This window comes from Cibotium barometz, chromosome 25 (assembly GCF_041138505.1).
Source record: "Cibotium barometz isolate CiBa-2024 chromosome 25, ASM4113850v1, whole genome shotgun sequence".
NCBI lineage: Eukaryota > Viridiplantae > Streptophyta > Polypodiopsida > Cyatheales > Cibotiaceae > Cibotium > Cibotium barometz.
Window position 1 is genome coordinate 51,600,794 of NC_141070.1, and position 27,227 is coordinate 51,628,020.

At 44.1% G+C, this 27,227-nt stretch overlaps 1 protein-coding gene across 1 annotated transcript; it reads right to left on the minus strand.

Moving 5' to 3' along the window:
* Positions 1 to 1,797: 1,797 nt before the first annotated feature.
* On the minus strand, positions 1,798 to 26,652 carry LOC147624707 (serine/threonine-protein kinase PCRK1-like). The gene is made up of 4 exons (XM_086819741.1): positions 25,930 to 26,652; positions 24,869 to 25,132; positions 2,723 to 2,845; positions 1,798 to 2,406 (listed from the first exon to the last, which is right to left on the minus strand). The coding sequence occupies exons 1-4, from the start codon at positions 26,389 to 26,391 to the stop codon at positions 1,909 to 1,911; spliced, it is 1,347 nt and encodes a 448-aa protein (XP_086675867.1). The 5' UTR covers positions 26,392 to 26,652; the 3' UTR covers positions 1,798 to 1,908.
* Positions 26,653 to 27,227: the final 575 nt, after the last annotated feature.

Below are 27,227 nucleotides of genomic sequence, written 5' to 3' on the forward strand. Positions count from 1 at the left end.
TACTATTGCTAGAAGACCTTGAAATATGATAGGGGGGGCAAATTGAAGGGACTACTAACCGGGCCACTACATCGGTGGTAAGAACCTCTAGAAAGCTGCCTCCATGATAGCATGTGTTTACGGATAGTAGTGTGATAATCTACTACTAATGCAAATTCGACAAGGAGCAAGCGGCGCGGGGAGGGGGCGGGGATCTCCACTTCTCTTTTGCGGCTGCGTAGGGGTGCATTCAACGTTGAAGGAGCCAAGCGAGGTGTCTCTCATACATGGCTCCCTTGTTCGATGGACCGCTCTGTGTGGCATTGTCCCTGTTACTAAAGAAGCTACTATAAGAGTAGGGAGCCCAAAACGAAGGAGGCGCACGAAGACACATGGAGAAGTGGGTTGAGAAGAGACGAGGGCAAGGAGGCAAGTAAGGAAGGCGAGCAAAGGGGAATGACAAAGGGGTAGCTGCTGCAATGCAGCTGAAGTGGGAGTGAAAGGGGATGTGAAGAGTAAGGCACAACAAGCAACAAGCGCACTTTTGTCTACATATAGCTTTGAGGAGGGGTGCAAACAACGAAGGCATGTGGGGGGAGGGGGAGTGATGGCTGCCAAGCAAGAAGCTCCGGCACTCCACACTCCCCCTTTGACTACCCTCTTTTGTTAAGGCTCTAAGAAATGTTCAAGTTAATAATCAATTAGAGCCTTATTGTGGAAACTTGCATAGATTTTACAAGGTCTAGTGACCTTGGGATGTGATGATCATGAGAAACCTTAATATGTAGATAGAGAAAGAAAGAAAGAAACCCATTGAGCCTATGAGACCATCATGGTACAAAAGAAAACAAAAAACTAGAGCTATGAGCTGGGAATGTCAAATCTGAGCCATATTATACAAAGTGGGACCATCATCATCATCATCATAATACAGAGAGAGAGAGAGAGAGAGAGAGAGAGAGAGAGTGAAATTTTCATGCCACATGTACTACATTGTCAATAATTTTGTATTTGCCAAATAAATCCCACAATGAGAGAGCATGTGCAACATTTCAAACCTCATGTACTACACATTGTGACAGTATTTACTGAATACGTCCCATGGTCTATTCTTTGATCTTCAAAGGAAAATGATAAAATCATCTCATCCACTCTCTCTCTCTCTCACAGCCAGACACCCCCGACCCCAAAGACCTCAGCCATCAACTCATCAGCTAACGGATCCAGCATATCCTTGAAGGACATGGAGAGCTATCATCACAGGAGGGAGACTTCACTGCCACCCTACATGTGGTTTTGAAGGGCGGTATCATTGTATGAGTTTTATGCACTACCTTCCTCATCATGCACACTAGCACCTTGTATTAGCCCCAAGGCTACATGTACTCATTCCCCATTGACATTGTTTTCAGCATAGTTTATTTTTTGGTATTTCTTCCAAGACTCTGAATTTGTCATGGAGATATTTACTACTTTTTTGATCTCATAGACCCTTTGGATCTTTCCATTCCATGATGAGATATGCCATGGACATTATTGTATCACTTTGGTCTCATAGGCCCATTGGGTCATTATTGTATGCCATGGACATTATTGTATCACTTTGGTCTCATAGGCCCATTGGGTCTTTAGTAGATGCTTAATATTTCTTACTTTCTTTCTTTGCATGCAAGCTTGCAGACCAAGGCTTGAACCCAAGTCTATACTTTGTGGGGGGGGGGGGGAGGGTAATAATATCTTTGTTCTCATCATCACCCAAGCATTAGCTGCTCACTAGATTTCAGAAGTTGGGACTACTCATTAAGGAGAAATGGCACAAAAGGAGAATTTTTGCTTGAGCATATGTAACAAAATTTGTTTCACACCTTTGACCATTCATATCAACTCAGCTGTTCAAATGGTTTTTCAAGCTTGCACGGCCTTGGGAGCCTACACTCTATTTCTGACATCTCTCAAACGAAGCCGCCTTCTCTTTGAATGACCTGACTCCTTGGTCTCCTGAACTCTCGATGCAACTTTTGTGTTATTTATTGATGTTGTAGATAATACATCAAGCTGTGGGTTTCCACTTTCAGGTGCCTCAATGATCTCTTTCAATCTCTCAACCACCACACTCATCGATGGGCGTGTTCTTGGATATTTGTTGAGGCACTGAAGCGCTAACGCCGCAATCTTTTGGGCTTGCATCAATGAATAGTTCCCTTCCAGCCTTGGATCCATAATATTGGGAAATTTTTTATTTCCATGAAGGTAAGGTCTCATCCAGTCAATCAGTTGCTGCTCGTTTTTTGGACGATTTCGATCCATAGACCTCCGTCCTGAAAGCATTTCAAGTAATACCACTCCAAAGCTCCACACATCACTCTTTGCTGTCAGATGACCTGTCTGAATGTACTCTGGAGCTGCATAACCTAATGTGCCAACCACCTGACAAGGAGAAAGAGGCATGGGATCAGAAACACATGCTTTGCCAGTGATCTGCTTAATCTCTGGAAAGACATAACTATTAGCAAGGGACACAAGGATGCAGGTCATTAGGGTGTAGATCAACTGGTTGCACATGCATAGGCAATGCTGAAAGAAATGCCCAACTACTAAAGCAAAAGAGCGGGCCACAAGTTGAGGCAGCTGAACCTGTGCTCATATCAGTCCCTATTTATCTTGCTCATGATGTGGCATACTATCGTCACCAATTCATTCATAATCTTGTTCCCAATGCCTTTTAAAGTAAAAGTTGACATACCGCAGTTGAAACATGGCTTGCCCCTATCTCTGGACCCTGCCTGGCCATCCCAAAGTCTGATAACTTTGGGGTTAAGTCCTGATCCAGCAAGACGTTTGAGGTTTTGAAATCACGAAATATGACCTGCAATCCACACAAAAATGGTATGCAAATGTAAATTTAAAATTGGGAAAAAAATATCACCTCCATTCTCTATCTCAAATTTGTTGCTTGCTTCAAGACTCTTCTATGCATTTCTTCAGTGTTTTTTTCTAATGAGAAACACTACTCAAAAAATGTCGTGGTTGCACCATATAACATATTTGAAATAACTTCTGATTGAAACACTGTGAGGGAATTGTACAAAAGAAGAGTCCATGCCCCATTTCACGTATACTGGTTTGCATGGCCTATGATGATGTGTATTGAGGCATCCTCAAAGGCCTTGTATAGTGTCACTACAAAAAAGGATGCTTTACAAAGTATGTGTGACTCTTCTGTCTACTGGTATCAAATCTAAGTGAACTTGTTGGGCAAGTTGCTCATAAATAACGTCCTCGATGCTGCCACAATCAAATAAGACTATGGTGAGGTGTCCTGCTAAAGTGTCACAGCACTTAGGTTGTTCTTCCGTTAATCCCCTCTTGCTGAGCTGTCCTCGGTGGGTCAGCATGCACTAACCTCCAAATGATAGTTTGTTAGTCCCCTCTTGCTGAGCTGTCCACAGTGGATCAACGCGCACTAGTGCTAATAGCTGCTGGATCGAGCGGGGGGGACACTTCTGGGTCGGTCTCGACAACAAGTGTTTGGGTTGAGACCAGGGTTGGAGGAGTTGGTAGCTTGGGGCATTGCCTGATGGGATGGCCCACTCTAACACACTTGAAACAACAGTTTTCGCACTGATTCAAGTGGCCACTAGTGATGTCCTCTTTGGCCTTCTGAAGTAAGCTTGGGTGCAGGCGTGGCAGTTGTGGAAGTAGAAGCTTCGGCTGCCTGCCCTGGGATTGCCCCCAAGGTCTGCCTCTTAGTCCCGTTCTTTTGGACCTTGGAAGGGTGAGATTGGGTGGTCTTGGACTTCCCGTTATTGTACTTCATTTTTTGCATTCTATGCAAGTGAGATCCTGTGGTCAAATGTAGTGGGCTCAAACATATGAACATCTCAACGGACATTAGCATCAAGCCTTGTAAGAGGCCTCTTAGGCCTATCTAACCAAGATTTCCTAAACACAATCTAAAACAAGATTAGAGAAAACCAAATAAAAGGGGAGCAAGCAGGCTCACCACCCATGTCAAATCCCCGCAGGATCACCTCGTAGAACGCTCCTGGTACAAGACTCGAAACCTGCAAACAAAACCAAGCAAACGTGAAGGGGGTGCAAGCTTGACTCACCTCCCAACCTTGACAGCCGTGGGCAAGCCCACAAGTCTTGGTTGTCCCCACTGAGCCACGAGCTGAGCTAACTAGATGGACGTACCGACCAATCTCTACCTCGTGACATCCCATACCGCCACGAAGCTACCCTCGCGGGCCTCGCCTGCATGAAGCAGGTGCACGTCTGCCCTAAATCCAGGCTCCTGACCATAGAGCTCGCACAAAGACACGCGAGACTCTATATGAACTAATGACTAACCTTGGCCACCCTTTTATAGGCTCTTGGCCGGTCATCGGACGTCCACACTTGGGCGCCCGTCCATCCATACTTGGGTGCCCGTCTGTTAGTCTAACCCTAACTCAGCTCGCCAATCAGCCTGCCTAGCTCCAAGGTTCCCCAAACCTCGAAGCTAGTCTTGTGTGCATGTAGCACACGGTAGATGCATGTTGAAATTTGAGCAAAATGATGAGCTATGGTAGATCAAACACTAGAATCAACATCATTAACAAAGTGATTAGCAAATGATTAAGACGTAATTAGTGAATAATTAGCAAATAGATTAATGTAGGCATGGATACTCAAAAACCAGCTAATTCTCATTAGGGCTATGCCTCAATTTATAGAGTTTACATCAAGCATCAAATCCCATTGATTTCTCCATGATTCACTCTCAGAATATCTCCACCTCTTGCCTGATTCTCTCCACCTCTTCTCTTTTCCCTGAATATCTCCCAGAATAACTCCACACTCCTAAATTCTCTCATGCTACCCTTTATTCTCTCCCAGTAGATTCTTCTCACCTTTTCACAGGTTCTTTCACAATTACATCTCCTCTTTTACAGCCTCTATCCAAGAGCTTGTTCCCGCACACACCCTATTCACTTGTATATTTCAACACCTCCCCTCAAGTGAATACTCCTAGTACACCTAGACCCTATACCAAGTTTGCCTCCCCTTACTTGATAGTCCGCGACCAATGTCTACTCCTCCCCTCAAGTTATCTCAGCACACCTGGACCCTGTATCAAGTTTCTCTCTTACTTGACAGTCCGCGACCAGTGCCTAAGTCCCTAAACTCCATAGTCCTTGACACTCTCTCTCTCTATGTGTCCAAGGCTACTATAAGTGCCCGCGACCTTGACTAAAGTTCTCACACATACATCTACCACGTGGCCTACATCATCGGTGGCTCAGAGGTGGTTTTACTTTATTGGGGCAGGTTACATTGGGTTGTGGGGTCTCCCTCTCTCTCTCTCTCTCAGAGATTTTCACATGGCTCCTCACTCCTTGGAGCCTCACATCTTCTCTATTCTTCAGTCTTCTTGTCGTAGCACCTTCTCTCCACGCGTCCGTCTCTTCTTTCAGTCTTCTTGGGGCAGCTTCTCTCCACGCGTCCGTCTCTTCTTTCAGTCTTCTTGGGGCAGCTTCTCTTCTCATGGCAGCTTCTCTTCTCGTGTCCATGTCTTCCTTTAGATCTTCTTGGTGTGGATCCTCTTCTTGGAAAGAGATATTCTTCTTCTTTCATGGCTGGGGCCATGAGCTCGTCCGTCAGGTCATTTTGCTCCATGTGAGCAACATGTTTCAATGTTTTGCTAACAGTTCCTTTGGGCTTTTGATGTTCATCTTGTGTCATTATGCAATGCAAACCCAAATTTATGCGGGAGGTCTTACCTCTTACCTTATTCTGGACAAGGACAGTGTTTGTTCTTTTTACAACTCAATCTGGTGTTTAATAGATGATTACAACAATTTTATCAGCATAAAATCACCAGAAATTACATTAAATTAAGGGTAACCAATTTGTACAGGATGGTTGGAGTATCAAACCAACTCTGATTTGCAATCTGAAGCTATAGGGATCTGTATCAGATACCCAATGGTTAATTTAAACCCTCAATTGCACCAAAGTACAATGATTAGCACTGATTAATCACTGATTAGCAAATTAATGCTCTGTTTTGTGTGCAAAAAACAGAGTATGCGGAGAGTCCAAATCTGGTGCCTTCCACTTCAAATGAGCTCAAATGCTTTCAAAGGCATCAATAGCAATGAGTCTAGTAGAGGATTAAGCCAAGAAACACAAGATTTGACCAAATATTGAAAGCTTAATCTCTGTTTTACCAAAGTCACCTGCAGATTTGATGAAGAGCTTGGATCTCACTGTAGACTTGATGAAATTGAATTCTGTCTTCACCAGCTTGTAGAGCATGCTTGAAAACCCCTGGGGCGAAGAGGAATTAGACCCATTTGATTTGATGAAGTAGAAATCATTGATTTACTACAGAAAAACGTAGCTTTTTAATCAGCGAAAATCGGGAGCTTACGTGGGCGGTTTGCACTTCTGATTTGATGGGCTGGAGCTCCTATGGGTTAGCTATCTTGGGCTAGAAGGGTTTGGGCAATGGTTGAGTGTGCAAGGAGAGGGAGCTCCTCCACTGGCTGGGGGTACAGAGGCTAATTGAAAAAAGAGAAAAAATTATAATTTTCTACTAATCTTGATTAATTAAATAACGGGCTCATAAATCTGATGGATTCTAGCCATGGCTCTGATACCATGTTGAAATTTGAGCAAAATGATGAGCTATGGTGGATCAAACACTAGAATCAACATCATTAACAAAGTGATTAGCAAATGATTAAGACGTAATTAGTGAATAATTAGCAAATAGATTAATGTAGGCATGGATACTCAAAAACCAGCTAATTCTCATTAGGGCTATGCCTCAATTTATAGAGTTTACATCAAGCATCAAATCCCATTGATTTCTCCATGATTCACTCCCAGAATATCTCCACCTCTTGCCTGATTCTCTCCACCTCTTCTCTTTTCCCTGAATATCTCCCAGAATAACTCCACACTCCTAAATTCTCTCATGCTACCCTTTATTCTCTCCCAGTAGATTCTTCTCACCTTTTCACAGGTTCTTTCACAATTACATCTCCTCTTTTACAGCCTCTATCCAAGAGCTTGTTCTCGCACACACCCTATTCACTTGTATATTTCAACAATGCACACTGTGCACATGACATACTCTCCTTCCTCTAAGAGCTCACTCCTGAGCTCACTAAAAAGCCAGAGTAATCTCTTTGAAGGGTAGTCAATGTCTCCCATGTAGCGTCCTCCTCAACAGGATCCTTCCACTTGATCTTGTATTCCGTGACAAGCGTATTACGCAATCTTCTTTCACGAAATCCAAGAATCTTTTCAGGTTCATGTGAAACAAATGTCATGTCCTCGACATCTATGATTTCTTGAGGAGTAACTAACTGGTCTATTCCACCCAGTACTTCCTTAAGTTTACTGACATGAAATACAGGATGAACTTTCACATAAGAAGGCAAATCCAATTCATATGCGACTGAACCAATCCGTCGTGTAATACGAAATGGTCCACAGTATCTAGGGGATAATTTCGGAGATCGACCTGTCCGTAAAGTCTCGAAATCTTTCGGAACTCGCAAATACACCATTGTTCCTTCAGAGAACTCTCTGGGTGAACGATGTCTATTAGAATAAAAGATGTCTCTGTCTTGAGCACTTCTAATAGATTCTTTCGCAACTTGTAACATTTCTTGCATATCTTGCAAAAAATTACGTGCTACATCATGCTGAAGTCCTAAGAATCCCACTGTAACAGGTGATCTAGGTTGAAAACCATACATAAGCATGAAAGGACTAAAACCTGTACTCGTATGCTTAGTACTATTATATGCAAATTCTAACATAGGAAGATAATCCTCCCATGAACTCTGTCTTTTGGATACATATGCTCGAAGCATATTCTCCAAAATCTGATTCACTCTTTCACTCTGGCTATCAGATTGAGGATGATCCAAGGAACTCAAATTCAAAGTTGTTTCCAACTTCTCAAAAACAAGTCTCCAAAAGTCACGTGTAAACTTAGAATCCCTATCCCATGAACTCTGTCTTTTGGGATACATATGCTCGAAGCATATCCTCCAAAATCTGATTCACTCTTTCAATCTGGCCATCAGATTGAGGATGATCTAAGCAACTCAAATTCAAAGTTGTTTCCAACTTCTCAAAAACAAGTCTCCAAAAGTTACCTGTAAACTTAGAGTCCCTATCACTGACTATGTCCTGCGGTAACTCATACAGTCTAAACGATTGCTCGATAAATTGCCTTGCTAATTGCGTAGCTGTAATGGTCTTCCGGGTCGGTAAAAATCTAGCCATTCTTGTCAAGCGATCCACCACAACCCAAATAGAATCGTGGCCTTGACTTGTTCTTGGCAATCCGGTAATAAAATCCATGGAAATACTTTCCCATTTATTACCTGGGATTTGCAAAGGATGCAACAACCCAGCCTATCTAAAGCGTTCAACTTTATTTGCTTGACAAACTTGACACTTGGGAACATAATCTTCTACATACTCTTTCATCTTTGGCCAATAAAAAGTGTGTTTCACTAACGATAATGTCCTGTGTACCCCAGGGTGTCCAGCAGAAGGGGCGTCGTGACACTCTTTAAGAATCTTGGACCTAATGTCCGAGATCTATGGTACACAAATTTTGTCATGACGGAATAGTAAACCATTCCGAATCATCCACCCACTGACCTCCTATAGCCTAAATGGTTGGCTGCTCAGTCACTGAGTCTTGGTCAATCAATGAGCTCCCATCCTGGATCTTCTACCAATATGGACCAAAATAACTATCAGTCTTGCAAATCCCTCTCAATGACTGAAATAAGTCAGTAGAAATCTCGGTGAACGACAAAGTATTCACCTCTCTAATTCGACTAAGCGTATCTGCGACACTATTCATGGACCCTTTTCGATAACGAATCTCAAAATCAAAATCTTGCAATAATTCAGCCCATCGAGCGTTCCTTCCTCTCAAATCATCAGCATCACACACATACTTGATTGACTGATGATCAGTCAAGACCACAAACTTGGAGCCATATAAATAATGTCTCCAAACCTTGAGAGCATGAATGACAGCATAAAGCTCCTTCTCAAGCGTTGGCCAACGAAATTGAGTGTCGTCTAGCTTTTTACTTTCGAAAGCAACAGGTCTACCATCTTGAAATAGAGCAGCCCCGATTGCATAGTCACTGGAATTAGTTTCAAGAACATAAGGCCGACTAGGATCGGGTAATGCTAAGATAGGTGCTTCCTTGACTTTATCTTTCAAAAGTCTGAAGGCCATATCCAGATCGTTATTCCAAGTGATAGACAGCCTTTCAACAAGTCGGTCATCGACAGTGTGAGCTGAGAGTACTCCCGCACAGATTTATGAAGAAAAACAACAAAACCAAGAAAAAAACGAAGTTGTTTCACTATCTGCAGTATAGGCCAGGCCAGAACCTTCTGAACTCGGTCATAGCCAATGCTCAATCCATCTCTGGTGATCTTGTGTCCCAAGTAAATGATGTCTGTCCATGAAAAACTCACATTTACTTAATTTAGCATATGGTCGATTCTGTCTTAAAATAATTAAGACAATCGTGAGGTGTCTAACGTGATCCTCAAGAGTCGTACATCAAAATATCATCCAAAAACACAACCACAAATTTTCCCAAATGTTCACGAAAAAGATCGTTCATCATTTGTTGGAGAGTGGCTGGAGCATTGGTTAACCCAAAAGGTAATACAAGAAACTCGTAATGGCCATACCTAGTCCGAAAGGCGGTTCTTTCGACATGCATTTCATGAATACGTATCTGGTGATAACCAGTACGTAAATCTATCTTCGTGAAATATTTCGCTCCGGCTAACCGGTCAATCACGTCATCTGATCTAGGGAGAGGATAACGGTTCTTAATTATCAGCTTGTTCAATCTCTTGTAATCTATACACATTCTCCAAGTGTTGTCCTTCTTTCTCCTAAAGCAACACAGGTGCACCCCAAGGTGATTTACTTGGACGGATCTGGCCCATCCTCAAATAATGTTCGAGTTGTTTGGCCAACTCATCTTCCTCAGCTTGGCTCATCCTGTAAGGTGGAATACTAGCAGGGTGACCACCAGGGACCAGGTCAATTCAATGATCTACTGCCCTTTTAGGTGGTAAGCCCAATGGCAGTTCCTTAGGAAATACATCTTGAAACAAATCAAGTATCTTCTTTAATTCTTTGCTTTCAAACACACTTAATTCATTAACATCCATAGTAGGTATGAGAAATGAAGAAAGTGGAATCAAGACACAACGAAAAGCAGTATACAAAGAAGAATCCATTATATTACCAAAATCAACTGTATGTACAAGAGTTTGTATGTACAAGAGGTCCCTGAGAGAAATGTATACAATCACCTAAGATACTATACTGGGTGTTCCTATATTCAAAAGAAAAAATGACTAGACCAATCTATCTGGACTTGAAAAGTCTTAAACCACTCAATCTCTCATAACAAGTCTACATGCTCTAGATGCATAATATAGCACTCCAGAGTATCTCCGTAGTGAATCCAAATCGGTAGCGTCTCCACCTTTCGATCCCACAGTTGCCGACCCACAGGTAGACGTACCTCATAGGTATGATCGCTAGGTGTTGTGTCAAGACCCAATTTCTACACAAGTTTGTAATTAATAAAATTGTGTGAGCTGCCAGGGTCTAGAAGAATGTGGATTCTATGGCCATTCACTTCTCCATAAACTCGGAGAAGATCATGCACGCCAAAAACTTTAGAGTTGAACAGACAATCAGAACGTGAACTAGGGCGAGAAAGTACAGTAACTGACGTACCTGTCAAAGACAACTGATTAGCTGCCTTTGGCTTGGGTCTTGCGTTGGTCTTTGCACCCTTTTGCTTCGAGCACTCGTTACGCATATGTCCCTTTTCTTCGCAGATAAAGCAATGTCCCTCTTTCTTGAGCTTCAAAAGCCTTAAGGAGACGTTTCTTCTTTGCTGGGATCGAAGTTGAATTCTTCGAAGGTTGGTCCGAAGACTTTCCTTTTGTCGTGCTAGCCATCGGTGCAGAGAACTTCGTTTTGTGCTTGTTCCCTTGCTCGGTAACGGGTTTAGACTTGGAAGAGACCATTGTATCATCATAGATACGAGCGGAGTGAATGGCCTCGTCCAAAGTTTTGCATTTGTTATTTTTAACCTGTAAACAGTACGAGTCGAGTAAACCGGGTATGAGTCAAGTAAACCGGCTACGAAGAACCCCAAAAGAGTGGTGGAATGCATCTTCGTAGCTTTCATCTACAAGTTTCGAAATTTCTCTTTCCTTGAGGAACTCTTTCTTGAAGACTTCTTCAAATTGTGCCCAAGTCGATGGTTTAGAGTTGAGTTCTTTCCACCAAAGCAAAGCTTTGCCTGAGAGGAAACCTGCTGCTAATTGGATCTTTTTGCCATCGTCATATGGATGAAATGGAAAATGGACTTGCCACTTATGCAGCCAAGTGTCAACTATCTCTTTGGTACGCTGCTTTTGCTCGCCCCCAAACTGTTCCGGAGTAATATTGGGACCTAAAGCAGATGCCAAAGTATCCATACCCGAAAGAGTAGATAGGGTAGTGGTCAACAAAGAGATGAAGTGCTGTAAAGCCTGCATCTGCGCGGCGATTTGTGCTTGACGTTTTGAGGAAGAAGCTTCGAGAGCAACTTTAAACTCTTGGAAATCTAATTTTGAAACAAAATCGTCGAAAAGATCGCCATCGGTGGCTTCCGTAGCCGGAAAGTCTTCACATTCGGGAATGGGCTCCAACTCGGATTCTTGGGTCAACATCTTGAAGAGGGCAAGATGAGAGAAAAGTTTTATCTTGCACAAGGAGAGTGCTAGAGAGCTTGAGAGCTTGAGAGCTTAAGAGCTTGAGAGATGTGTGGCAAGAAGCCCACTTAAGGGGAATTTATAGACTTCCCCAAAAGCTTACTTAGCTTTTGCTTTTGTGTTTTTTTTTAAAATATATATATATATATTCTGCTTTTCTTTATAATAAAAAAACACTATAAAGCAAAGCATGGGTTTTTTTAAACCCTTCCACTAAGGTTCAGCAAAAAAAACAAAAGCAAGGTAGCGTAGGTTTCTTTTTCTTTCTTTAAAAAAAAAAACGAAATCTAGAAAAAACCTACGCCTGCTTTTCGTGTTTTCTGCTACGCTTGCTTGTCTGCCACCCGTACGCCTGCATGGCAACGCTCGTATGCCTGCGCACGAGACTGGGCCGGGCTGCGCAAAGCAGCCCGACTACTTGCATACAGTCTGCCTGCCTACGAATACTAGCCCACCCGCCTGCTTGCCTGTGTGTACCAGCTGCCAGCGCGACTGCAGTTATTCACCTGCCCTGGCTGCACATACAAGCTTCTTGGCATATACAAATCCCCGCAAGATCACCTCGTAGAACGCTCCTGGTACAAGACTCGAAACCTGCAAACAAAACCAAGCAAACGTGAAGGGGGTGCAGGCCTGACTCACCTCCTAACCTTGACAGCCGTAGGCAAGCCCACAAGTCTTGGCTGTCCCCACCGAGCCACGAGCTGAGCTAACTAGATGGACGTACAGACCAATCTCTACCTCGTGACGTCCCATACTGTCATGTGCAAGAATTGCCATGGACATTCTTAGAAGCTAATCCAAAAGGGGCAGCCAGAAAAAGATCAATTAGAACCAGAATTTAGGAGCATAAGGTGCAGAAGAGGCTAGTGTGGACTTGGAGCAAGGCATGGAAGACTTGGAAGAGGCTGTCGGCTGCAAGACAAGGGGCTGTCGGCTGAACAAAGTGGAGTCAGCTGTACCTAATGAAGGCGGCTGTAGGCGCTCAGCATTTAATGGAGAAGTATGCCAATCGGCTGGCTGACCAGCAGTCGGCCAGCATTCCTAAGGTTCAAGAAGCCTATAAATAGGCACAGATGCTCATTGTTGTAGTCATTCAACTCCTTATGAGTTGGGTCCAAGTTTAGGACTGTTTTGGTGATTTACACCTTTTCAAGAAGGCAGCTTTTGGTTGTAGATTGTAGGTACCTTTTAGTACCATATGAATATACTGAATTTCCAGCATCTCTCTCTCTCTCTACTCTCCCTTCTGTCTGCGTTTTTGCATCAGCATGTTCTAGATGGTGTTTAGGGCTGAAAGAAGACTCCCAGAGCTTCCGCGTGTTACATTGGTGTCAGAGCATCAGGCTCAGCAAAACTAAACACTGATTTAGTCCCATATGATGGTGTACAGGTCCAAGGTACAGGAAAGTGCACGGGTACGAAGCCCAAGGCAAGGAACACAAGATCGGGAAGAGCTCCCAAGAGGTTTGTTGGTGGTGTTCCACAAAGCCAGAGGGGATGGCAGGAAAGTGCACGGGTACGAAGCCCAAGGCAAGGAACACAAGATTGGGAAGAGCTCCCAAGAGGTTTTGGTGATTTACACCTTTTCAAGAAGGCAGCTTTTGGTTGTAGATTGTAGGTACCTTTTAGTACCATATGAATATACTGAATTTCCAGCATCTCTCTCTCTCTACTCTCCCTTCTGTCTGCGTTTTTGCATCAGCATGTTCTAGATGGTGTTTAGGGCTGAAAGAAGACTCCCAGAGCTTCCGCGTGTTACATTGGTGTCGGAGCATCAGGCTCAGCAAAACTAAACACTGATTCAGTCCCATATGATGGTGTACAGGTCCAAGGTACAGGAAAGTGCACGGGTACGAAGCCCAAGGCAAGGAACACAAGATCGGGAAGAGCTCCCAAGAGGTTTGTTGGTGGTGTTCCACAAAGCCAGAGGGGATGGCAGTCCTGTGAGCCAGATAGGTTCTCGGGCAACGGTCCCAAGGGAGGATTTTCCTCCAAGGGGTGATGTGAGAGTGCCAGACTCATTTCTCAGGAATGAAGACCAAGACAGTGTTCAGAGTCAAGGCAGGAATGGATTGGGGACTGGATGGAACAGATGCATAGATTTTATTCAGCGTCAAAATGGTTTTGGAGACCAGGCCGGGTTTTCAAAGAAAAGGGTTGCCAGGGATGGATGGATGACAGAGGGACTCCCGGAACAGAATGGGATGATGACAGTCATCCAAGGAAAAAGTTGGAATCCCGTCATCAAGTTCAGCAGAGGGGGATGTCATGTGCAAGAATTGCCATGGACATTCTTAGAAGCTAATCCAAAAGGGGCAGCCAGAAAAAGATCAATTAGAACCAGAATTTAGGAGCATAAGGTGCAGAAGAGGCTAGTGTGGACTTGGAGCAAGGCATGGAAGACTTGGAAGAGGCTGTCGGCTGTAAGACAAGGGGCTGTCGGCTGAACAAAGTGGAGTCAGCTGTACCTAATGAAGGCGGCTGTAGGCGCTCAGCATTTAATGGAGAAGTATGCCAGTCGGCTGGCTGACCAGCAGTCGGCCAGCATTCCTAAGGTTCAAGAAGCCTATAAATAGGCACAGATGCTCATTGTTGTAGTCATTCAACTCCTTATGAGTTGGGTCCAAGTTTAGGACTGTTTTGGTGATTTACACCTTTTCAAGAAGGCAGCTTTTGGTTGTAGATTGTAGGTACCTTTTAGTACCATATGAATATACTGAATTTCCAGCATCTCTCTCTCTCTACTCTCCATCTGTCTGCGTTTTTGCATCAGCATGTTCTAGATGGTGTTTAGGGCTGAAAGAAGACTCCCAGAGCTTCCGCGTGTTACACATACCACCACGAAGCTACCCTCGCGGGCCTCGAAACTGCTGCCGGCCTCGGCTGCATGAAGCAGGTGCACGTCTGCACTAGATCTAGGCTCCTGACCATAGAGCTCTCACAAAGACACGCGAGACTCTATATGAACTAATGACTAACCTTGGCCACCCTTTTATAGGCTAGGGAAAAGTTATCCTACTTTCCGAGCAAAGGAAGTTTTTTCGGGTTCAGTTTTGGAAAAACCGATGGATTAGAGTCAAGACTTATGTTGTTCCAACTTGACGAGTTGTAGAGGAGAGTACACTACCCTATGTTGTTGTTAAGGGGGGACTCTTACTCATTGTGTCAAGGAGGTTTGTTAGACTTGATTCATGTTTTGTAAGAAGTTGGTCTTAAGGGGGGATTGTTGGATAAATGTAATCCCAACTCCTTAGTCCAAATTAATATGTGGTTGATAGGCTAGTGGTCAGTGGTTGGTGTGTAAAGCCTACAAATGGTTGGTGCATGTTGTTCATGCAACTCATGCAACTAAAAATAGGGTAGAGGAGTCTCTAAATAAGGTACAAGTCGTGATCAAGTGATTATGTAAGTTTGGTTCATGTCTAATCACAATTAGTGTCTTCTTGTGTTAATCTCATATCAATTTTCTACATATACCAATTTTTGTCCCTCATATTCATGATGTCTTGTACAATCTTTGATCCACCTTGAGGATGTTTTGATCAATCTTCATAGCTTAGTTATCAAATCTAACAATTTCATTGATTGCCTAGCGCATGTGGGACATAATGAACTCCCCTGTAACCACTATCCCTGGTACCGATGCATCTATGGCACGAATGAACATTGTGCCTTTGCAGGAGGACACAAGAATGTTGTACACATTTCTCTTCCGCACATGTGTCCATCCATCACAAAGCAAAGTACAACCATACTTTACCCAAGTGGCCTTGAGAGGCTCCATCTCCATCTCCACAGCCAGTTGCTCCTTGCGAAGCTCAGTAGTGCGCAATGTTTCGTAGGAGGGGCCATCCCACTCACACCCAATGCGGGAGATAGCTCTCATTGCCTTCTTCCATCGAGGAGTCCTGACAATGTGGAAGGATAATCCACATTGAATAAACAACTTCATCAACTCCCTCGTTGCCTCTTTCATGGCAGCCTTTTGCATCCCTGCCTGCACATGTCCTTTCTTGAACACTGGAAGACTAGTTCTTTTGGCTCGAGGTGCCGAGCTAGAACCACCTGCAACACCACCTACAACCTCACCACTGGTATCTTCCTCTCTGATATTGCGAGTCCTCTTGGAGACACTTTGACGTGCTTCAGGCTCTCCCAGATTGGGGATATCCTCAAGGGGGATACCTAGCTGCATGGCCTTCCAAGCCTTTAGGCTATCATAGATTTCTTGTGGCACATGCTTACATGGCCCGATGCCAAAACCCTTTGTTTGTGACAAATGTGCCTTCAGCCCGGTGACACTACCATGGTGCTTATCAGCACAAAAGTTGCATTTCCACTTTCCGGAGCCCGAGCCACCTTATCTAGACTCGAAGGTGACATTGTTCCAAAGAGAATCACCTGTTCGAGGCATCCTATACAAGGCGGGGATAAATGCAGATTGTTAGCCCTGCAAGTGCGACACAGAACATAAAGTAATCTCATTATATGATTCATGATTTTAACTATCATCTTGGCCAACAATAGAGCAAGGGGAAGAGAAGGTAGATAGCCTTAGAAGTTAGGCCTCAATAGAGCAAGGGTGGACCATGGAAGATATGCCATAAATATTGATGGAAGAGAAAAAAGCGTGCTGCTTTGTGAGTTGTGCAGAGAAAACCAAAATAAAGCAAAACATGACATTACCCCTTTGGAAGACCTCCACAAGGCCCAAGGACACCAAGGAGCAGGCGGGCTGAGTCACTGACACGAGTGATGGCAAGCTAGCACACAAAATGGCGAAAATGTACAAGCGGCCGTCACTGGTAAACGCGAACGAAAAAGGTACACCATACGAAACGATTCGATGCGTAGGTTTTTAGAATATGCACGATGAAAAAAAAACGCGTTTCGTACACGACGAAACATTTCGTATGTTTCAAACCTATAAGAAACGCGTTTCTATGCAACTGTGGTCTATCCCTAACTCAGCTCGCCAATCAGCTTGCCTAGCTCCAAGCTTCCCCAAACCTCAAAGCTAGTCTTGTGTGCGTGTAGCACACAGTAGATACACACTGTGCAGATGACAACCCAACCGTAGGATCCGTACTTCGATCCACCCCCGAGCCAGGGGCTAAGGCTCCACTCCACAAATGCCAGTTAGCACTGGCATCCCATACCACCACACGGGCCCTCGGCAAGACTATCTGTGATGTGATCTGCCATGTCCACGACAGGAATAGAAACTCTGGTCAAGGCATTGACCCATCACAAGTGTACCGCACACCTGACAACTCAATAATAACCCAAGGCACCACTTATATAGATAACCTCTCTAAATAGCTAATTTGCTATAGATAGCCAATAGCCTAGTTTTATTCATTATGAACCTTCGCCCTCTACATCTGTTGGTATCTCCTAATCCTAGGGTCCGCTAGCCCTACTAGATTAGGCCTACTAATCCAAAGATTAGCTCTAGGTACATAAGATACTTCCCCTCCTCAGACATTTCCACTCTTGGAGGCAAAATCTATCTAAACAAGAAAACCAAGAAACCTATGCTGTAAACTAGCAACCATCTTGTCGTGTGCATGCCACATGGACATGGCTGACCTCTAATTTGGCAATCTTTATCAGGTTATTTTAGGGCATTAGTAGGCTTTAGAATGCACAGAAGAGGGCTCAAGGGGCTGGACAACAGTCGGCAACATTAATTAGAATTTTATGTGAAATTCTCGCATTTATTGCCATGAATTTCTAATTAGATGGACAAAAGCTACTAGCCGACGGCATGAATTGTGGCCGATCGACGTAGAGAGGGTGGGGTCAACCGTCCCCACTGGGCACTGAGAGCCAGAAGAGGAATCGACCGCCACATCGCCCGGGGGGGGGGGGGGGTTCTCCGTGACTGGAGGAGGCCCGCCATCTATGGGCAGTTGCTATGATAAGTGCTCAAAACGGTTCTCTGACAGAACCGAATCCTCCTGCATGCTGCAAGCCTGGCGCGCACGGCGGCGACGCTCAACTTTGGTGCTCGGCCGGCGACCTAGGCGGGGGCCAACCATCCACCACTCTCCGGTTGATGGGTCATCCATGGTCGGTACCTGGTGCTCCTCGGCCTAGGAACCTGCGCCTCCCTCTGCCCCCTAGTGCGAATCTAAGCGGGAAGTGTGAGGGGGAACCACCGGGGACGGTCCCCTAGATTGACGCCGAGGGCCAGCTCTGGCCAAATGACCCATCTGCCTAGAAATGAAACATTGGCCTAGAAGGCCAGAGTACTCCACTCTGCATAATGGGGTCGCCCCAAAGGCTGGGAATAGATATCATGTGAGGCACAGAATCCGGCACGGCAACACAGATGCGGAGAGATGGAATCTTGCCTGCTCGTGTGAGGGCCGAGGCAGCGGTGGGAGGGGATTCTATCACTCTCCCAATGGCACCCCCAATCAAAGAGAGAAGAGAAAGGTATTTCTTCCTTGAGGCCTGGAAAGCTGACTGTCATGGGAAAGCCTGAAACTCCAGCTAGAGGGTCAAATGTCGGGTCGAAGCCGTGCTGCCACCGTGCAAACAAGGCATGGGCCGCACGCAATGCAACAGGGCTCAACTGCATGACGAGATCAGAGGTCGCTGGTGAGTCGAACTCAACCTGGTAGTAGCCACGCCCCAATGGATGTACATCTGTGATCTTTGCAAGAGCACCTAGAAGGCTAGCCTGAAGGAGATCTCTGAGTTGGCCACGAGCGGGGCAGCTACCGACAATCTTGCAAACCAAAGTGGAGGCCTATAGGGATGCAACAGTCGTAGCGAGAAGCTGTAAGTCCGCTTCGGAAAATGCAAGGCAGGTAACGGCCGCCTCGGTCGGGGGAGACGGAGCAGCTGCCATGGAGTACTCTTGGGGGCGAAGACCAGAAGAGGCCAAAACTTGCCGAAAATAAGGAACAGCCCACTAGTTGAGGGTGCCGACAACGATGACGGGAGAAAAGAGGGGGGGGGGGGGGGGGGGGGGACTAGACAGGAGGCACGAACGGGGGAAGGGGGAGAAAGAAAAAAGAAAAAAACCAAGGGGAGCAAGGAGACGGATAGCGGGAGCAAGGGGCAAGCGCAAAGGGCGAAGACCGGGAGGGGGGGGTGGCAAAAGAAAAGAGAGAAGGCCAGCGAAGAGGCACAAGCGAAAGAAAAAGGGAGGAGGGGCACCGGTGAAAATCGGGGGGGGGGGGGGGGGGGGGGGGGGGGGGGGGCAGCAGGGGGTGACGGCGGGATCAAAGAATGAAGGCGGGCAAGAGTGTGCAGGGGGAAAGGGACGCAGGCGTGAGCAAGGGGCAGCGCACGGACAAAGCAAGGGCTGCCGGGGGGGGGGGGCATGACGCAGAGCTGGAAGGGGGAGCACAGCTCACAATATAAAGTTTATGGATTCCTATTTCAAGATCCGTATTTGGATGCTTTTAAGCTACATACAACCATTTAGAAGCCAAGGAGATGTCACCATTTGGCCACCCAACTCGTCCACCCGTGCGTTCTCATCATGTATGTACATTGGACTAGCGCCCTTGGCAATTGCATATGCCAGGGATTGATGCCACTCATGTGATACTATGGACTTGGCTTTTCGTTGGGACTTGTGCATGTGAGTACATACCCAGAAATGCCTAGAGGATTGGTGTTCCATTAGGTTTGGTACCTCGTGTACTTGCATGAACATATCTATTTCGGTATCGTCTCATGAACAGGGATTGTAATGCTGCATTGCATAGCATCTTTATGTGCTTGCCTGCAAATTGAAATTGCATGTTGTTTTCATGCATGCTTAACTAATGTGTAGTTCAGGATAAGGGAACACCCGCCCGTGAACCGTGCATGTGAAACTGTCTGCTGACATGGTTATGTGGCATGTGGCAAGTAGTAAGTATTGGTCAAAACCAAGCCTTAGGACCTAGCATAGATTTATAAGTGAGTGTGTACACACTTCATTAAGTTTTGGGCGACCAAAACTCACTGATAACTATTAATAAACATTATTTGAGGGAGGGGCCGGCCGTTCCGGCTCATTGGGTGTCTCTTGTTAATTCAGCGAATTACATCTTGTATTGTGCTTGTTGTCCATTAAATCTTGGTGTATTTAAGTGTATTAATTAGCATTGCGTTCAACCAAGCATTCCACACTGACTGGTGGAATTACAACCCCTACTTTTCGCGAGGGGTGGGTTGTTTTGGTATGTCGATGTAGGCTGTCTTTGTCTCCCAGGCAGGACTTGACCTCGTAAGTCTTTCGCAAAGACCACGCTTAAATTAAAGCTAATTACTTTTTTCCTCAAGATGTACAGCTCAACTTTTGAAATCCACATCACTCGTGGTTCGGTGCCCTTTTGCATTAAATTACGAGAGGCCCATGAGAGGATCCTCGAAAACTGGTTCACAAACTGTTGACATACTAACATCATCCTTCTCCATAGAGGAATCAAAGATATCCTTTAACATGTGCACTTCAAGCAACCATAGTTGCATGCAGCAAAAACGGCAACGGCAAATGCAGAAAAGTCTTGAAACAAAGAGACAGAAACAACTGGGAAACAATACGTCTTTAATATTATGTAATAGATGTAAAACAAAATGATGAAAGAAGTTGAAGGAAATAGAAGAGAAACTAGATCACAAGTTGGTGAAAAATCAATGGCAGATGTAGAAAAGTCTTGAAACAAGGAGGCACAAATGGCTAGGAAACAACACATCTTTCACATTATATAATAGATGTAAAACGAAATGATGAAAGAAGTTGAAGGAAATAGAAAAGAAACTTGGGACAGATCACAATTCAACAAAAATAAAAAGGAAAGTTGGTGAAAAATCAATCTACAAGCGACTAGTCTTCTAACAATGCTTGCAATGTTGGCTCTAATTCGACTACCACCAACATCAATACTTCTTGGGATCTTCTACCAATCTACATTTCATCTTGTGGAAACGGCCTCCTCCGCCACTTCCTAGCGTGGAAGCTTTTGGGCAACCTTGGAAACTTCCCCTTGTAGAGTTTCACCCTCTCCATTTCTATGCCTTTGTCTTCAAAGTTGGACCTCGTCCTTGAAGCTCTCTCTACCACTCTGCCAAGCTTTCTTGCCTAGATGTCACGACTCACACCCCAATTGAGCCCCTGCTTGGTAGCTTCTTGTGCCCAATAGTCCTAAAATACCAACAGATTCGTATGCCAAGCCTGAAAAAAGCTCTTTCCATGCTTGGATCTTGCACAAAATGCAGATTTTCTTTCTTGGAAAAAGTGTAAACCTGAAAGGTTGATTGCCGACTAAGTCAGTGGACTTAGGAGATGAGGAGTTGACTTACCTTTTGAAGGTGAGGCTTGGAGGTTCTGGGGTCAAGCGGTCATTATCTACATGCAAACTATTGCCATATGCAAGACCTATGCAGAAAAGCCTAACACACATGCATGAATCTCATTGCAAATGCAAAAATACAAACCCTAATTTGACTACCTATGCAAAAACGCAAACCCAAATTTATTGCATGCACTTCCTGCAAACCCTAGTGCAAAATGCATGCAACCTAGGAAGGTTAATTGCCTACTTAGACTTTATCTACATGCAAACTATTGCCATATGCAAGACCTTTGCAGAAAAGCCTAACACACATGCATGAAACTGGTTGTAGATGTTAGAATACAAACCCTAATTTGACTGCCTGTGCAAAAACACAAACCCTCATTTATTGCATTCACTTCCTGCAAACTCTAGTGCAAAATGCATGTGGCCTCGGAAGAACCCGGATGCTCTGATACCAATGTAACTTGAGTGCTAACGACGAAACACAAAACTTAATCAATGATTAACACTACTCAAAACTATAAATGCACAGTAGAGAAGACTTGGGAGACCTAAACTTACTAAATATTGCAATGAATGGATATATGCAATGATAAATGAAGATCTAACAAACACAAATATGAATTGTGCATGCTATGCACCTAGCTACATGCATACAAAAGGTGTGCTGTTCTTCTCTAAGAAAACACTTAATAGAGCTACCTTCTGCTGATCCCCTTTCCCAGCTGTTTGGACAAGGCTGTTCGGCTCGCTGCTCGTGGTTAGCCAGTTTCCTAGCTGCACACAGCCCCATTAACAGCTAACAATGCGTCCACGTGCCCTGGCTATGGGCATCAAGCTGCCCAAATCATGGCACATTATCCCACACACATCCATTATTCCACACACATCCTCCCTAAATACAGGATATGTCCATTCTGATGTACACATGACAGCCTGTAATGCCCATTTGTCTAGATTCTTACATAGTGTCTCTCCGTCCTCTTTGGATGATGTCCTTTTGGAGAGGCCGATGACCCTTACATTCAAAGCCCTTGCTTGCATTCATTTATCCTCTTCCAACATTGTCATCATGATGGCAGCCCATTACCGCCTGCCTGTAGCATGCCGAGGACAGCCACTCTGTGACCAGGGTTGTCTCACCTAGGGCTCTCCTGATTTGCAAGTGCGTCACATTCATCCCCACTAAAACTACATGTATCCTCAACTGTACAATATGATATATCCATATGGGTGGCATGCATAAGAACAATTGAATCTAACCCAAGGTAATGGATGTTCTAAGACTTGGGGAACCACTTTCCAAAGCTAACATTCTACCCTCATCTTGTCAACACAAGAACCTACAAATGTATCTCTTGGCGAAACCTCTGATCAAGCATCTCGTAATGAAGCACCTGCGACTGATCTACCAGGTCCTGTTGAAGGACTAGCCACAGATGATTTGGTAGACTCTTCTTCTAGCCACAAATGATAATCCTACACTCTTGGTAGACTCTTCTTCCGAGACTACAGAAAACATCTCCATTCACTAGGTCATCTGCTCAGATGGATCATCGAGCCCCTCTTTGTCACTCCTACGAATGAAGAGTCAAAAAGACGGCCAACACTCTTCAAGATCACTGACTCAAACGTATATCCATCTACACTTACTTGACCATGTATGCTCATAAACCAACTCCATGTTGAGCTTCAATTGTCAATCCTCCCTATGAACACCCTCATGTGGAACATATATATATACCTTCATAAGGTCAGAAAAAATCTGAACTTACGAATTGAGAGATTTGAAAAAAAAAAATAGTGAAGAGGGACAGACAAAAACAAAGCATTTGAAAGATCAAAAATAAATAAACTAACAAACCTAGCTACTAAGGAGAGGAAATCAAAAGATAATATCAAACGAAGACTTTTAATTAAGACATTAACAAAAAAAAACAAAAAACAAAAACAAACAAACAAACAAAACAAAACAAAACAAACAAAAACAAAACAAACAAAAAAACTAAAAACAAGAAACAAGAAAACAAGACAAAACAATTACATGAATGAAAGAAACTTTAAAAAATAAAGAATAAAAAAACACACACACAAAAGCATACACACACTTCTTCTTGATAAGAACTTAAACCTTTTGAGCTGAGATACTAAACAACAACACAAAATAGCAGAATAGAGAATTGTAAACTCTAGACCTAAAGCACTTAAGAGCCAAAACCAACCATTACACTAAACTTTAAAAAAGACTTTGACTCAAAAGTGCAACCATTAACTCCAATGTCTGTCCAAACATGAAGTGTAGGTAAAAATTAGCAAGAAAGACGGCACGATTGGTACCCATGGGAATACCAATTGCTTGCTTAAATAAAGAGTCGCCTAAGGATATATAAAGGTTATCTAGGAGAAAATCAAGTACAAATGTCATCTTTGTCTACAATTTTGGTGAGTCTTTTCTTTCTCTTATCTATATCTTGATTTTTACTTTTTAACCAAGAAAAATCAAAATGCAAAGCTGACTTTTCTACTAATAAAGCCTTGCATCCTATCATTGCAATATCCAGAAGGAAAAACTCATACTATCACGTCCAAGAAACCTTCTTCCACCTTTGGTGAAGACACATCAACTTTCATGTCCTCATGTGGTATCTTTCTCTTATCTAGGAACATACTCAAGGAAATACACATTGCAATATACAGAAGGAAAAACTCATACTATCACATCCAAGAAACCTGCTTCCACCTTTGGTGAAGGAACATCAACTTTCATGTCCTCATGTGGTACCATAACTACTGAAAGAACTAATGATGTTGAAGAATCTCCGCTAAACACCTCTAATAGCTTTGTAGATTTGTCCACTCATACATTGCTAGACACTTCATCCTTCTACAACCATGGCCTCCGGATAGCCCCTACAAAAAACGCCCACTATTCTACAGCTTTTGCATAGACTCAACAAAACCTGATGCATGGTTCTCTTAATTACTTAACTCTTAGGATCCCACAAAAAACTGTCACAATCGGGTAACCCTAGTGTGCGACTAACCCGAGAAATGAAGAAAGCCTTCATTGCCCTCCCATCTACTTGGCTTGGAACTTTCTTTGAGGAAGTGAAGACTTTGACACTCCTCCACTAGAATTGTCCTCACCCTATGTGGCCTTAACAGCTTCTCCCTTGGAAATACCCTAGCCCTTTTATTAGCACTATTATGTCCCTCACTTGGGACCTTTCCCAAACTTGAGGGTCTTTGCCACACGTACTGCCTCGAGACTCTTGGGCATCCGGAATATCCTTTCCCTTTTTAATTACTATTGTGTCCCTAGCTTGGAAGTTGGAACCTTCTTGTCTCGAGGGTCGTTGCACATGTACCGCCTCTGAGAGACTCTTAGGCATCTGCACACAAACAAACGCATGCAAGGACGGCATTAATGCTCTACTGACTCCCTGGCATTAATGCAGGCTCAGCTGTTTTGTGTGTGCTCACTCTAGTCTGGGCAAGCCTGGGTGGTGGCCGCCATGGTCACCTGGTGGGGCCCAAAAAAGTCTGTAATGGAGGTCAGAGCAGCATCACAAGTGACAAATGTGCACATTCTACCATTCTTGGTTATCCAAGGGCTCAGCATGTGCAGTTTCTTTCTCATCTCTGGGTGTGCTTCCTTATTGCTTAAGAGACCATTCCTTTCATTGCAAAAACAAAACTTAAAGCATATGCAAGTGCAGTGTTGTGCCACTATATTTGCTTACCTGAATACCATTTATCTCTTCATGCAAGTAGGCCAAACCATGAGCAGCACCTAGCATGATACACAGCCGATCTTGCCAAGAGAGCACAGATAGTCCCTTGCGAAAAAGATGTCCCTCAAGGCTTCCATTGGCCATGTACTCATACACAAGCAGACGTTGAATACCCCTCTCGTCGTCTTCTGCACAATATCCCACCAGCTTCACCAAGTTTGGATGTTCTACCAGCCCAAGGAAGTGAACTTCTGCCAACCACTCTTTGTGTCCCTGTCCAAAAGAAAATTTGGGAAACAACTAATTGAATCACCAAATCCAGGTTTTTTTACGTTCTTTGTGAGCGTACAAGACCAAACAAACACTGCATCTCACATTCAAGGAGAGGCACTGTGCACATGGGATGCAAACACAACAAAGCACATGTACCACAGAGGGATAAAAATAATATGGTGCATAAGGCCAGGCAAGCAAAAAAAAAAAAACTTTCAGGTCACAATTTAAAGAACAGTATCATTCCTTACAAGTCATGAGGGAAGCTCATTTGAGTTCATGCGTGAAACCACGGATATGTGTAGGGAAATTGGAATGGTAAGGTAGAGTAATAGAAGCAGCTAGCAAATTGTCATCAAAACTTGAAATCCAGAACAGCTGCTGATAGAATTCATGTCATCAACATAAAAAACAACGCAATCATGCTCTTAAGCATATACATTTTATTATAAATTGAGAAATGGCAGCTTTAGAGAGAGAACAGAAAAAGTTCACGTTCCCAAGAATGACTGTATTGGCCTCGAAGCATAGCCAACACATAAAAAAATATCTTAGCATTTCACATCACGATAGTACCACATGATCAAGCCATTCTAGTCACCTTCAATCCATGATTCACATTGTGTGAGCATCATGGGGACAAGCCGACAATGTGGCCCCAGAACCATGATACACACATAATCATTAGCACCAAATTTCAAACTCATGAAGCAAACCATGCCTTACCCTAATTTTGCAAAAACCGAGGATGGATGCCCCCAGCTCTGAGACATAATATGAGAGAAGAGGAAGAATACCTGTTGACCTTTCCTGTTCAATTGCTTGACAGCAACCTCCTTTGAAGAATCTTGATCATTTGGATTCAGGCGCTTGAGGAGCCCTTTGAACACACACCCAAAGCCACCCTCTCCGAGCATATTTGCACGTGAGAAGTTCTGTGTTGCCGCTCGCAGCTCTGCATACGTGAAAACCCGAGGCTCCGGTGGCCTCTGGGAGGTGCTCTGCATCAAGGAAGGGCTCTCAGCAGCAGCATCATCATTATCTTCAATGCGGCCAGGCTCTGCTAACACTGGAGCCTCGCCTGTCTGTTCTTGCCGCCCCTGTGACTTTGTCTGTGATTGTGAAGAAGAAGAAGATGGAGCCGATTTTTCTGATTTCTTGCCCTCCGAGGCTGAATTCTGGCTGAAGAAACCCCAGGAAAACCTGTGCCTGCAATCACCGCTACGTCTTTCTGATTTGGAGAAGGGAAAACACGTCATTGTTGGCCAAGTCCCCAAGAAATCCTCCAAGGTGTGTGAGGGGGCGGGACGCGCTGAGAACTGGGGCAGAGACTCGTTGAAAAGCCTTTAAGGGTATGAGCTATGGAAACTGTGCATGCGTGGGACGTAAAGGATACACAACTCTAAGGTTTGCGGTGTGTATGTGAGAGAGAGAGAGTGTGTGGGCGAGAGAACAGTCAACCCTCCAAAGTCTCTGCTCCTTACCTTGGTCCTTGCGCGGATTATTTATTATAGAATGCTGATCATTGAATAAGAGGTCCGAGGTTCAGGTAGTGTCAGAAATAAACCTTCCTTTGGTCAGGAAATAAACCCTCTTTTTTGACCAAAGGATGATGTTCAAGCTCGCCCTATCTTCTTTATTGGAAAATGTTTAGGTTAACCTCTTTTATAACTACAATCTTAAAGCTTTGAATTCAAGCCTAGGCAAAATTACAACCAGTTTTTCTCAATTCAGCTTTGAAAATTACACTACAAGACGGTTTTTTTTTTTTTGCATTGGCCCTTTGGTTTGCCTTTGTTAAATAGCATGCTCATGCACTCAAGAGTATAGGAGTATGTCCAGTGTTCACACGAATAATATTGGTATGGGGACAATTGGCTTGACAACTGGCTGAGGGCTCTCCTGTTGCCCTCAAGTCTGGTGTTGTTAAACAACATTCGTTGTTCATGCATTCAAATGTATAGGGCCTCTCCACACGAATGATGTTATGGGCAGTCGATTCTCTTGTTGCCCGGTTGCAAAACTAGTAGTGGACTTCTAAATTTCAACTTGTGTGGCTTTTTTCTTCTGCGTCGCCTCTAATTACGCTACGATT

Excerpts from the sequence above, each read along its gene's own strand:
- LOC147624707 (XM_086819741.1), bottom strand. The coding sequence starts at position 26,391 with ATGACGTGTTTTCCCTTCTCCAAATCAGAAAGACGTAGCGGTGATTGC. Across the intron at positions 25,133-25,929 it reads TGAACAGGAAAGGTCAACAG|GGACACAAAGAGTGGTTGGC; the intron begins GTATTCTTCCTC and ends TCTTTTGGACAG. Across the intron at positions 2,846-24,868 it reads AAGAGATAAATGGTATTCAG|GTCATATTTCGTGATTTCAA; the intron begins GTAAGCAAATAT and ends TGTGGATTGCAG.